At 41.3% G+C, this 12,512-nt stretch overlaps 1 protein-coding gene across 4 annotated transcripts in view; it reads right to left on the bottom strand.

Annotated features, from left to right (window-relative positions):
* gramd4a (GRAM domain containing 4a) overlaps positions 1 to 12,512 on the bottom strand; it is a 145,205-nt gene that overhangs the window by 79,194 nt on the left and 53,499 nt on the right. For all 4 annotated transcript variants that reach the window (XM_080207364.1, XM_080207365.1, XM_080207362.1 and 1 more), the window contains exon 3: positions 165 to 285. In XM_080207364.1, coding sequence (XP_080063490.1) covers positions 165 to 285 — 121 coding nt within the window. The remainder of the gene's footprint in view (positions 1 to 164; positions 286 to 12,512) is intronic.

Genomic DNA, 12,512 nt, shown 5'->3' with positions numbered 1-12,512 from the left:
TGCAAAATGATCCTCAAAGGTTTGCAGAAAATATTAGGAACAACATATTTGGTTTAAATGTCTAACAGCCTACTTCCATGCAGTTAATTTGATCTACTGCAAGTATAGAAACTACATATACAACAATTTCACTGTCATAATGTAAACCTTAACAAATTACTCACGTAAAAAATGCTTTTCTAACAACGCAATTTCAAGATGTCCCTTGATTTCATTCAGTCGATCAGATTCTGTCCTGTTAAAATCTTGAATTCCTGAAGCCATAATCGATGCCCCTGGGCCTGCCTGGAACAAAAATGAAAATCCTTACAAGAAAGAAATCTACCAAAAGCAACTTGCACGAATTATTCATAACCTGCACAGTACATGAGACTGTGATTCAACTAGCCGAATGCTGCAACCAACGAACTTTTGCTGATACAGCTTAACGTAAGAGACTACTTCAATCTGCTGATTTCCCTTAAAGTGAATCAATAAGATCTAAGTCATTGTTCAATAAAATATCCTCCTTTGAGCTAATTTATTGAGAACTCAACTACCATACTTTCACAGCCCTCTGGGGTACAGAATTCCAAGTTACCTCAATACTTTGAACTAATAAATTCCTCATCTCAGATTTAAATAATCAGCCCCATTATCTTGAGACCATGTCCCATAATTCTAGAATTCCAGCCAAGGGAAACACTCTCACAGCATCTATCCTGTTGGATCCCTTTAGAATCTTATTTGTTTCAAAAAAAAATCACGCTCATTTATTCATACTCCAGAGATTGTAGTCTCTTTATAGGCTAATCCCCTCATCCCAGAAATTAACAGTTAACCTGCACTATCCTGCCTCCAAATCAAGGAGACCAAAAAGCCCTTTCGAATCAATGTTTTCTTACTGTTGTATTCGGGAAGTGTCATGGCACTGTGGTAGTGTACCTACCTCTGGACCAGAAGCTCAGGGTTCAAATAAAACACCCGGACTTGTTGGCCATGAAAGGAGTATTCATAACACTATTTAACAGCTGATAATCAACTCTTAAATATTCTATTATGCCTCAACAGGGAAAACAAAAGTGTGTCAAGGCATGATTACAAACTTCTACTCTTGCCCCATTACAATCAAAGTCCAAAGTATTAACTTCCTATTGCATCTATGTGTTTATTGTATAAGGACACTGTGATTCCATAAAGCAACATTTAAAAGATTTTCATCATTGTCTGCTTTTTTCTTCTTCCTACTGTGATATTAGTGTACTTTTAAGAAATTTTCTTTGAACATGCTCACAGCCTTATCATAGAATCCCTGCAGCGCAATGGACGCCATTCAGCCCATCAGTCTGCACTGACAACAATCTCACCCAGGCCCTATCCCCATAATCCCAAATATTTACCCAACTAATCCCTCTAACCTATGCATCCAGTGACATTAAGGGGCAATTTAGCATGGCCAATCAACCTAAGCACACATCTTTGGACTGTGGGAGGAAATCAGAGCACTCAGAGGAAACCCACGCAGACACAGGGAGAACGTGCAAACTCCACACAATCAGTGGCCCAAGCCGGAAATCGAACCTAAGTCCCTGAAGCTATAAGGCAGCTGTGCTAATGACTGTATCATTGTGCCGTCTCTCATTTGATGTCATGGTTGCCGGTTTGTCTGGAGATGTGCTTTTATTGCTGCTTAAAGAGGGGTTTGTTTATAATTCTGCATTGTTAGGAGGAAGAATGATTGCAGGTCAGGTGACAGGACCTCTTATTTTCAGTTTGGTGCTAAGGATTCGAGTTTTAGAAGGGAGTGGACATCAGACTGAAAGCAGTGTGTGTGTCCCTCTCTCTCCCCTTGGTTTTGGAAAGTTCTGCTGGTTTAGCTGAAAATCTTTCTGGAATAGAAAATCTGCTTGAGCAGAGAGTTCGCTGGTCTGGGAAGCTGTTCTGAGTTTATCAAGGAAGCTGCAGAATTCATCCAATAGACTCAATTCTAGTGTCTCATGAGCATTTAGCTTGGCTGTGTTGAACCTGCGAAAAGGGTTTTATCTAAAGGAAGTTTTGGTTTAGGTTGGACCATCTTAGATATATTTGTTAAGGGTTGTACAGTATTGTAGTTGTTTTGTTTATGTTTGTAGTTGTTAAAAGTTATTGCTAATTTTCTTTCCATACATTTTATCGAAGAATATCGTTAATCTTTGTTTGATAAAAGCTCCCTAGTAGGTCATTTGAATCAGACCTGAAGTAAAACATATCATGCTTGTTTTAGCCAAATTCAAGGTGCAAAAATTATGATCAGGTGATTTATTTTCCCACTCCATCTGCCAACTCATATGCACTCAACTAACCTTATCCCTTGGTAGCATCTTTGTGTTCTCATAGCTTATTGTCCCACCTAGCTTTGGATCTTCACCAAACTTTAGTTATACTACCCTCACTACCTCCATCTAAGTTACTGATACAGGTTGTAAATAGCAGAGCTTCCAGCACTGTACCTTACAGCTCCCAATAGTAACAACCTGCCAACTTGAAAATGTGCTATTTATCCCTACTCTCTAATTTCTGTCTGCTAACCAATCTTCTGTCTGTCCTAATATATTACCCCAAAACTAATTAGCCTTTTTGTTACATTATCATTTTTTTTCACCTTGTTGAATGCCTTTTAGAAATCCATATACCATATCCGTTGAGTACACACTAGCTTCCACTGCTGTCTATAGCAGAGAATTCCAAAAACTAACAACACTTTGAAAGAATAAGTTCCTCCTTGTCTCAATATTTAATGAGACACACATTTTGGAACTGTGCCCCCAGCTCTATTTTGCCCATGGGAAGAAACAGCAGGGTGGGATTTTATGGCCTCATTCAAGCTTAAGGTCAATGGGCATTTCCTGTCATCTGTCCCCTGCCCACTCCGATTCTGTGGTGGACGGAACGGTAGAATTCTGGTGATCCTCTCAACCCTCCCCAAAATTCAATATGCTTGAATAAAGTTAACTCTCAGATTCTTCTGAATTCCTAAGTACAAGCCCAAACTTCACAACCTCTCCTCACAAGACAATGTTTTCATCCCAGGAATAAGCCTAGCGAACCTTCACCAACTTCTTCTACTGCGTGGATATCCTGCCCTAACTAAAGAGGCCAAAACGATATTCCCGATGTGATTTTATTATTGCCCTTTAGCAAGGCTTCCCTACTTTGCATTCCACTCACTTGTAATCAAGACTAATATTTAATATGCCTTCCTAATAAATGGCTGTACCTTTTGTGATTCACGTGCAAACATATCCAGACATCACTGTAGTGCAGCATTCTGCAGTTTCTCTTCATTTCTATTCTTTCTGCCAAAGTGGACATCCTCACATGTTCCCACATTATACTCCATCTGCCAACTTTTTGCCCATTCACTAAACCCAATCTTTTAAAACCCAAAGGTTTTAGAAAGAATTATTAGGGATAGGATTTATAGTTATTTGGAGAGTAATGAATTGATTAGAGATAGTCAGCATGGTTTTGTAGCGGGAAGGTCGTGCCTTACTAACCTTATTGAGTTCTTTGAGAAGGTGACCAAAGAGGTGGATAGGGGTAAGGCAGTAGATGTGGTATATATGGATTTTAGTAAGGCGTTTGATAAGGTTCACCATGGTATGCTTCTGCAGAAAATGCAGATGTATGGGATTGGTGGTAATTTAGGTACTTGGATCAGGAATTGGTTAGCAGATAGGAGACAGAGGGTGGTGGTTGATGGTAATTATTCATCATGGAGTTCGGTTACGAGTGGTGTGCCTCAGGGATCTGTTTTGGGGCCACTGCTGTTCGTAATCTTTATTAATGATCTGGATGAGGGTATAGTTGGGTGGATTAGTAAGTTTGCTGATGACACCAAAGTCGGAGGTGTGGTAGATTGTGAGGAAGGGTGTCGAAGTTTGCAGGGTGACTTGGACAGGTTGCAGAGCTGGGCCGCGAGGTGGCGGATGGAGTTTAATGCGGAGAAGTGTGAGGTAATCCATTTCAGTAGGAATAACAGATGTGTTGAGTATAGGGCTAACGGGAGGACTTTGAATAGAGTGGAGGAGCAGAGGGATCTAGGTGTATGTGTACATAGATCCCTGAAAGTTGGGAATCAAGTAGATAAGGTTGTTAAGAAGGCGTACGGTGTCTTGGCGTTTATTGGTAGGGGGATTGAATTTAGGAGTCGCAGCGTCATGTTGCAACTGTACACAACTCTGGTGCGGCTGCACTTGGAGTACTGTGTGCAGTTCTGGTCCCCACATTACAGGAAGGATGTGGAGGCTTTGGAGAGGGTGCAGAGGAGGTTTACCAGGATGTTGCCTGGTATGCAGGGGAGGTCCTATGAGGAGAGACTGAGGGATTTGGGGTTGTTTTCACTGGAAAGAAGGCGGCTAAGAGGGGATCTTATAGAGACATATAAGATGATTAGAGGTTTAGATAGGGTGGATGGTGATAGCCTGTTTCCTCGGATGGAGAAATCTAGCACGAGGGGGCATGGCTTTAAATTAAGGGGGGGTAGTTATAGGACGGATATGAGGGGCAGGTTCTTTACCCAGAGGGTGGTGAGGGACTGGAATGCCCTGCCTGCTGCAGTTGTAAATGCGCCTAGTTTGGGGGCGTTTAAGAGATTGGTGGATAGGTTTATGGACGAAAAGGGATTGGTTTAGATTAGTGGGTCAATGTTTTTTTTTAAAAATAAGACTGGTCGGCGCAACATTGTGGGCCGAAGGGCCTGTTCCGCGCTGTAATGTTCTATGTTCTATATCACTTTGTCGTCTCTTTGTATCATCCTCACTACTCGCTTTCCTACCTATCTCAGAAAAAAAAAATCAGCAAATTTGTTGCAATACAGTTGGTCTCTTTATAAAAGTCGTTAATATTGATTGTAAATTGTTGAGGCCCATGTAAAGATCTTTAGGGAACCCCATTACTTAGTTTGCCGACCTGAAAATGGCCCATTTAGCCAGACTCTGGGCAAAGGTCCTCAGTACTACTGCCAGTATGTGGTCAGGGTCCAAATCCTTTGTAGTAACCAGTGCTTTCATCTGCTTCTTGGTATCACATGGAGTGAAACAAATTGGATGAAGGCTGACATCTGTGATGCTGGAGGCCTCAGGAGAAAGTCGAGATGGATCATCTAGTTGACAATTCTGGCTGATGTTTCAGCCTCATCTTTTGCACTGATATGCTGGAATACCATATCATTGAGGATGTACATCATATATCTAACTCTTCTCTGTTACTATTTTTAAAACTGAGGATACACAGCAAGCTAATCTACATGTTATACTACTTGATGGAATGCAACTATTAATTATTAGGGTTGGCGTTCAGATGCAGAGAATGTGAGAAGATCCCTTTGGCTGGCAGCAATATAAACAGAAAACACAGTTTTGGCAGAATGGAGCTGGAACACAAGCACTCATCGGGGCATTACTGCGGTCGGTCAACAAAAAGAGGAAGAGGTTCCTGATACCAGCAATACTAATTTATAAGTTCCCAAGATCAGTCCGAAATGTTGTCTGTCAAAGGTTTTCAGCATGGAAACAGGCCCTTCAGCCCAACTTGTCCATGCTGCCTTTTTTTGTAGGATGACTAAGTTAGTCCCAATTGCCCACATTTGGCCCATATCCCTCTATGCCCATCTTACCCATGTAACTGTCTAAACGCTTTTTAAAAGACAAAATTGTACCCGCCTCTACTACTACCTCTGGCAACTTGTTCCAGATACTCACCACCGTCTGAGAATAAATTGCTCCTCTGGACCCTTTTGCTCTCTCCCCTCCAGTTTTAAACTCTCCTACCTTTGGTAAAAGATGTTGACTATCTAGCTGATCTATGCTCCTTATTATTTTATTGATCTCAAAAAGCAATCAAAAGGTAGTGGTTTTGGGGCTCCTGAGGAACATTAAAGGGAGACAAGTCCCCAGGGCATGATGGGATATACCCTAGAATACTGAGACAGGCAAGGGAGGAAATTCCTGGGACCTTAAGAGAAACCTTTGTATCCTCACTGGTGGCAGGGGAGGTCCCAGAGGATTGACGAATAGCCAAAGTTGTTCCTTTGTTTAAAGAGGGTAGCAAAAATAATCCAGGTAAATACAGGCCCGTGAGCCTTCCATCAGTGATAGGGAAATTATTGGAGAGGATTCTTCGAGACAGGATTTATTCCCACTCAGAAATAAGTGAACGTACTAGTGAGAGGAAACATGGTTTTGTGAAAGGGAGGTCATGTCTCACAAACTGATTGAGTTTTTCAAGGAAGTGACAATGATGATTGATGAGGGTGGATATTGTCCACGTGGACTTCAGTAAGGCTTTTGACAAGGTCCCTCATGGCAGACTGGTGCAGAAGGTGAAGTCGCATGGGATCAGAAGTGAGCTGGTAAGGTGGATACAAAATTGGCTCTATCAAAGAAGACAATGGGTAGCATTGGAAAGGTGCGTTTCTGAATGGAGGGCTGTGACAAGTGGCATTCCTCAGGGATCAGTGCTGGGACCTTTGCAATATATATGATTGAGGAAAATGTAACTGAACTCATTAGTAAGTTTGCAGATGACGTAAAGATTGGTGGATTTACTGATAGCAATGAGGACCATCAGAGGATACAGCAGGATATAGATCAATTGGAGACTTGGGCGGAGAGGTGGCAGATGGAGTTTAATGCAGACAAACGTGAGGTAATGCATTTTGAAAGTTTAATACAAATAGGAAATATATGGTAAATGGCAGAACCCTTGAGAGTATTGATAGGCAAAGAGACTCAGTAGTCAGGTATACAGGTCACTGAAAGTGGCAATATAGGTAGAGAAGGTAGTCAAGAAGGCTTCGGCATGCTTGCCTTCATCAGCCGAGGCACCAAGTTTAAAAATTGGCAGTCATGTTGCAGCTTTATAGATGCTTAGTTAGGCCACACTTGGAATAGTGTTCAATTCTGGTCGCGACACTACCAGAAGGCTTTGGAGAGGGTACAGAAAAGATTTCAGGATGTTGTTTGGTATGGAGGGTATCAATTATGAGGCAAGGTTGGAGAAATTTGGTTTGTTCTCACTGGAACAATGGAGGTTGAGGGATGATCTGATAGACGTCTACAAGATTATGGGAGGCATGGACAGTGTGGATAGTCAGAAGCTTTTTCCCACGGCGGAAGAGTCAATTACTCGGGGGGTGGGGGGGGGTTTAAGGTGCGAGGGGCAACGTTTAAAGGATATATACGAGGTAGATTTTTTTTTTTTTACACGGGGTCATGGGTGCCTGGAACTTGTTGTTGGGGGAGGTAGTGGAAGCAGAATATGATAGTGACTTTTAAGAGGCATTTTGACAAATACATGAATAGGATGGGAATAAAGGGTTATGGTCCCCGGAAGGGTAGGGAGTTTTAGTTAAGCTGGGTAGCATGGTCACTGCAGGGCCAAACAGCCTGTTCCTGTGCTGTTTGTTCTATAAGATCACCCCTAAGCCTCCTACACGCCAAGGCAAAAAAAATCCCAGTCTAGCCAACCTCTCCTTATAACTCAAGCTATCAAGTCCAGTAGCATTCTAATAAGTCTCTTCTGCACTCTTTCTAGTTTAATAATATCCTTTCTATAATAGGGTGACTAGAACTGTACACAGTATTCTAAGTGTGGCCTTGCTAATGTCTTGTACAATTCAACAAGACATCCCAAAGCCTGCATTCAATGTTCTGATCAATGAAACCAAGCATGCGACATGCCATCTTCACCACTCTGTCCACTTGTGACTCCACTTTCAAGGAACTATAAACCTGTACCCTTAGATCTCTTTGTTCTGTAACACTCCCCAAGCCCAGCATAATGTTGGTGCTATAATAAATCCAATTTATGGATCTTTCCATAATGCTGAATATCCAACGGAACTATCCATTGGTTCACAGACTCTGACGTGGACAACACTGGGACCAAAACTGCAAAACGATATTGGTCATTTATTGGAGGCATCTGCTGTAGTGGAATTGATAAATGTTGGTCTACAAGAAATTTGTGCATCTGGAAAAAAAAGTGTTGTATATTCAGTTAGCATTAACTAAGTAAATCCTGATGTGCCAAAGTGCATCACCTTGCATTTATCCAAATTAAACTCGCTTGGCCATTCATCAGCCCACTTGCCCAATTAGTTAAGATCCCAATGCAATCCTAGATAACCTTCTTCACTGTCCACTATGCCACCAATGTTGGCATCATCTGCAAACTTACTAACCATGCCTCCTAAATTTTCATCCAAATCATTAATATAAATGACAAATAACAATGGATCCAGCACTGATCTCTAAGGCACGCCACTGGTCACAGGCCACCAGTTTGCAACCACCCTCAGTCTTCTGTCATCAAGCCAATTTTGTATCCATTTGGCTACCTCACCCTGGATCCCATGAGATTTAACTGGTTTCAGCACTCGTGTATCTTTCTAGCTGATTATTCCACTCTAGCTTTTGCATGTTAGATTCTCTCATTTGTGTTCTTGCTGGTAAAAATGTCTGAACAAATCTGAACAAAGCACAAGCTTTTGGAGTGCTACCAAATAAACCTGTTGGACTTTAACCTGATGTTATGAGACTTTTTACTGTGCTTACCCCAGTCCAACGTCGGCATCTCCACATCATGAACAAATCAAACACAGCTAAACCTAAACAAAGCCTTTTCACTTGCCTGAAAAGCTTGCAAAATTCAACTGATTCGTTTTTGAAAAACAGTTATAATAAGTGCATTACTGGTACGACCAATGCTATTGAGGTATGAGCATCATACAACCCCACTGCCAAATTCCTCACTATTAACATCCTGGGGGTTACCATTGACTAGAAACCAAACTGAAATAGCCATGCAAGTACTGTGGCTACCAGGACAGGTCAAAGGTTAGGAACCATGTGGCAAATAACGTATCTTCAGACTCCCTAAAGCCTATCCACCAACTATAAGGCATAATTCAGGGACATAATGGAATATTCCCCACTTGCCTGGATAAGTACAGTTCCAACAATACTCAAGAAGTTTAACATTCAGGACAAAGCAGGCTGCTTGATTGCTACCTCTTCCACAAACATTCAATCCCTTCACCACTGATGATAGTGGCAACCACATGAACCATTTACAAGGTGCACTGCAGGAACGCAAAGGTTTTTTAGGCAGCACCTTCCAAATCCATGACTAATACCATCTAGCAGGATAAGCGCATCAGATACCTGAGAATACCATTATCTGGAGGTTTTCCACCAAGCCATTCAACACCCCGACTTGGAAACACATTGCTGTTCCTTCACTGTCACCAGGTCAAAATCCTGGAACTCCTTCCCTAACAGCATTGCGGGTGTACCTACACATCAAGGAGTGCAGCGGTTCAAGGCGGCAGCTCACCAGCACCTTCCCAAGGGCAACTAGAGTTTGGCATTAAATGCTGGCCTAGCCTGCGAGGCCCACATCCCAAGAATGAATTTTTAAACATGTATATAGCACATTCATGGTAATGAAACATCCCAAGATGTTTCACAGTATTATGAAACAGAGCATGAGACTAAGCTACAAAAGGAGATATCAGCCCAGATTACCAATAGCTTGGTCAAAAGATAGTTTTTAAACAAACATCTTAAAAGGAGGAAAGATGCAGAGAGGTATAGAGATTGAATTCCAGTGCTTTGGGCTCAGGCAACTGACACTACGGCCACCAATGGCGGAATAATTACAATTGGAAATGCAGAAGAGACCAGAATTAGAGGGGCGCAGATATCTTGTGCGGCTGGAGAAGACTACAGAGAGAAGGAGGGGCAAGGCCAGGAAGGGATTTGAAAAGTAGTAAGAGAATTTTCAAGTCCTGACTTTGCTTGACCAAGAGAACCAATGTAGTTCAATGAACACATACGTGTATGGAGAATGGGACTTGCTGCTCAAAAGACATAGGCTGCTGAGTTTTGAATGAACTCAAATTCATGGAATACAGAATGTGGGAGACCAGTCAGGAGTGCATTGGAATAGTCAAGTCCAGGGACAATGAAAGCCTGAGTGAGAATTTCAGCAGCTGATGAGTTGGGACAGGGTGAAATTTGGCCTTGTTACAGGACTGGAAATAGACAGTCATGGAAATGGCATATATTAGAAGTTTCTTATTAGCAAATTTTTTAACTATTTTATTTTGGACTTTTACATTCCGCTGTGAATTGATGCTGTTTAGTTTGACCCAGTCAAAATATAGGCATGTGACAATAGACAGTTTAAAAAATGTGTTAACTAAACATAAGACTTTCAACATATTACAGTGAAACTTACATTCCAGAGTGTAGACTTTAGGTTTCACGTAACGGATTACAAACTACCCTTCAATGTACCACTGTTCAAAATAACAACCACTGCAAGTTTATGTCTCTTTGGGAGGAGTATAGCCATTATTAAGCTAATTATAAAGCACAAATTGTGATGAATCAATCTCGCCTACACAGCCACACTTCAACAAATTACAAAAAAAAACCCACAAGCATTAATTGTGACAAACAAGAACATTACTGGAAGGAAATGTTGAACTGATTATTTTTACCTTCCGAATTGCAAGACTTCAATCACTCAGATCCAACTAGCAATTATAAACTTTAAAGTGCTACTTAAAGAACGGCCCAAATATCAACTCAAATGACAAAGTATGGAATTGCACATTAGAAGAAATAGTATGGAAATGCTCTTTATAATGAAATTATGAGTAGCATTTACTACTCAAATAACACATCCAAAATGACGCAAAGAAGGGATAGCACTTCACACAGTCGGCCTCACTGCGCATCCTGCATTGGGCCTCATCTTCATCCAACCCTCACTTTTGTCTCCAAGTAGTTGTTAGCATGCAACAGTGACCATATCTCAGTAAACCGGTTTAACAGAGGGGCCAGTTGTTTAGTACCCTTGATTTGTCTTTACTGGCATGCAAAGATGAATTCCAGCAGACTGGACAGATGAGATTAACCTAAGGTCCAACAGCAACTTGAATTTGTTTATTTGGTTTGACCTTAAAAGAGGCCAACATTCTTGAACCGAAGTGGGGGGATACTGCAGAACACGTAGAGCTCAAGACACACAAGATAACCTGGTCAACCAACACATCTGGATCTCTCCAGCACGATAGATCTGCCCCATCACGAGACCAATATAGCTCAGGATAAGAGAGACAGATCAACAATGCACAACTCTCCTTCACTAAAATCCAATTCTTGTGCAAGTCACATTCATCATCCTCTTTCATCTTTCTCAGTCAAAATGCGTAATGATTTTGTAATTTTAACTAAGTTACTACAAGAATGCTTTTCTGAGAATATCAGGAAAAAGTACTAAGTGCCGTCTGATGCAAATAACTATAATAATGAAAAAGGCATCACAAAAATTAACATAATATTGTCCTTTACCCTTACAGTGTCACATGTAGGCAAGTCTGGGTAAGGGCAGCAGATTTCATTCCCAGCAGCAGAATAGTGAACCAGAAAGTTTTTACAACAATGATGATTCTAATGGATTATGAACAAAACTGTTTTTCATATTAGTGGTTTTATTAGTCAATTGAATTTCAAGTCTCCAGAGTATTCGTCCAGGTCTTTTGGTTACAAGTAGGCCAGGTGAGGTAAGGATGGCAAATCTCTTCCTCAAAAGGGCATTTGTGAACTATGTGTTTTTTTTACAACAATCGGTGATCATTTCATGGCCATCATTGTTTAAAAAGGGATCGAAGGAAATGCCAAACAACTATAGGCCAATTAGTCCCACAATGGTGGTGAACAAATTAGTAGAATCAATGCTGAACGATAGGACAAACTGTCATGCAGAGAGGCATGGACTAATCAGGGATGACACAGTAAGAAGTCTGACAACACCAAGTTAGAGTTCAACCAGTTTATTTGATAGTAATCTCACGAGCTTTCGGAAATGGTGTTCCTTCGTCAGGTGTGTGGAAGGTTCTGATCAGAGAAGGGCATATAAAGTCACACACAGTTTAAAGATTCTAATCAGTAGTCACGAAGAAGAGCTTTTTACACAGAGGCTGGTAGGTGTTTGGAATTTGCTGCCTGAGGTGGTAGTGGAGCCAGAAACTGTAAACTCTTTTAAAACATACCTGGATCTGCACCTTAAGTGCTGTAAGCTTGAGGTTATGGGCCAAATGTAGAAAGGTGGGATTGTAAAGGGCACCTGGTTGTCCTTGGGCTGGCAAGGACAAGATGGGCTGAATTGCCTCGTTCTGTGCTATAACTTTTCTATGGTTCAATTAATGAGACCAGCTTTATATTCCAGATTTATTCCCCGAATTTAAATTCCTTCAGCCACCATTGTGGCATTTGAAGCAATGTCCCCAATAGCTTGGTCACCTGGATCACTAGTCCAGTGACATTACCACCATGCCATCAACTCCTTTAAATTAATGCAATGATGAATCAGAATGGTTATAGCCCTGGAGGCTATTTGGTTTGTCATGTCTGCACCACTGCTCTCTAAGAGTAACTCAGCTCGTCACACTTGTCCACCTTTATTCAGTAACACTGCAA

The sequence above is a fragment of the Carcharhinus amblyrhynchos genome, chromosome 19, assembly GCF_965287045.1.
Source record: "Carcharhinus amblyrhynchos chromosome 19, sCarAmb.v2.hapA, whole genome shotgun sequence".
Lineage (NCBI taxonomy): Eukaryota > Metazoa > Chordata > Chondrichthyes > Carcharhiniformes > Carcharhinidae > Carcharhinus > Carcharhinus amblyrhynchos.
Note: the sequence above shows the minus strand (reverse complement) of the source record. Positions and strands in the feature narration are given on the sequence as shown.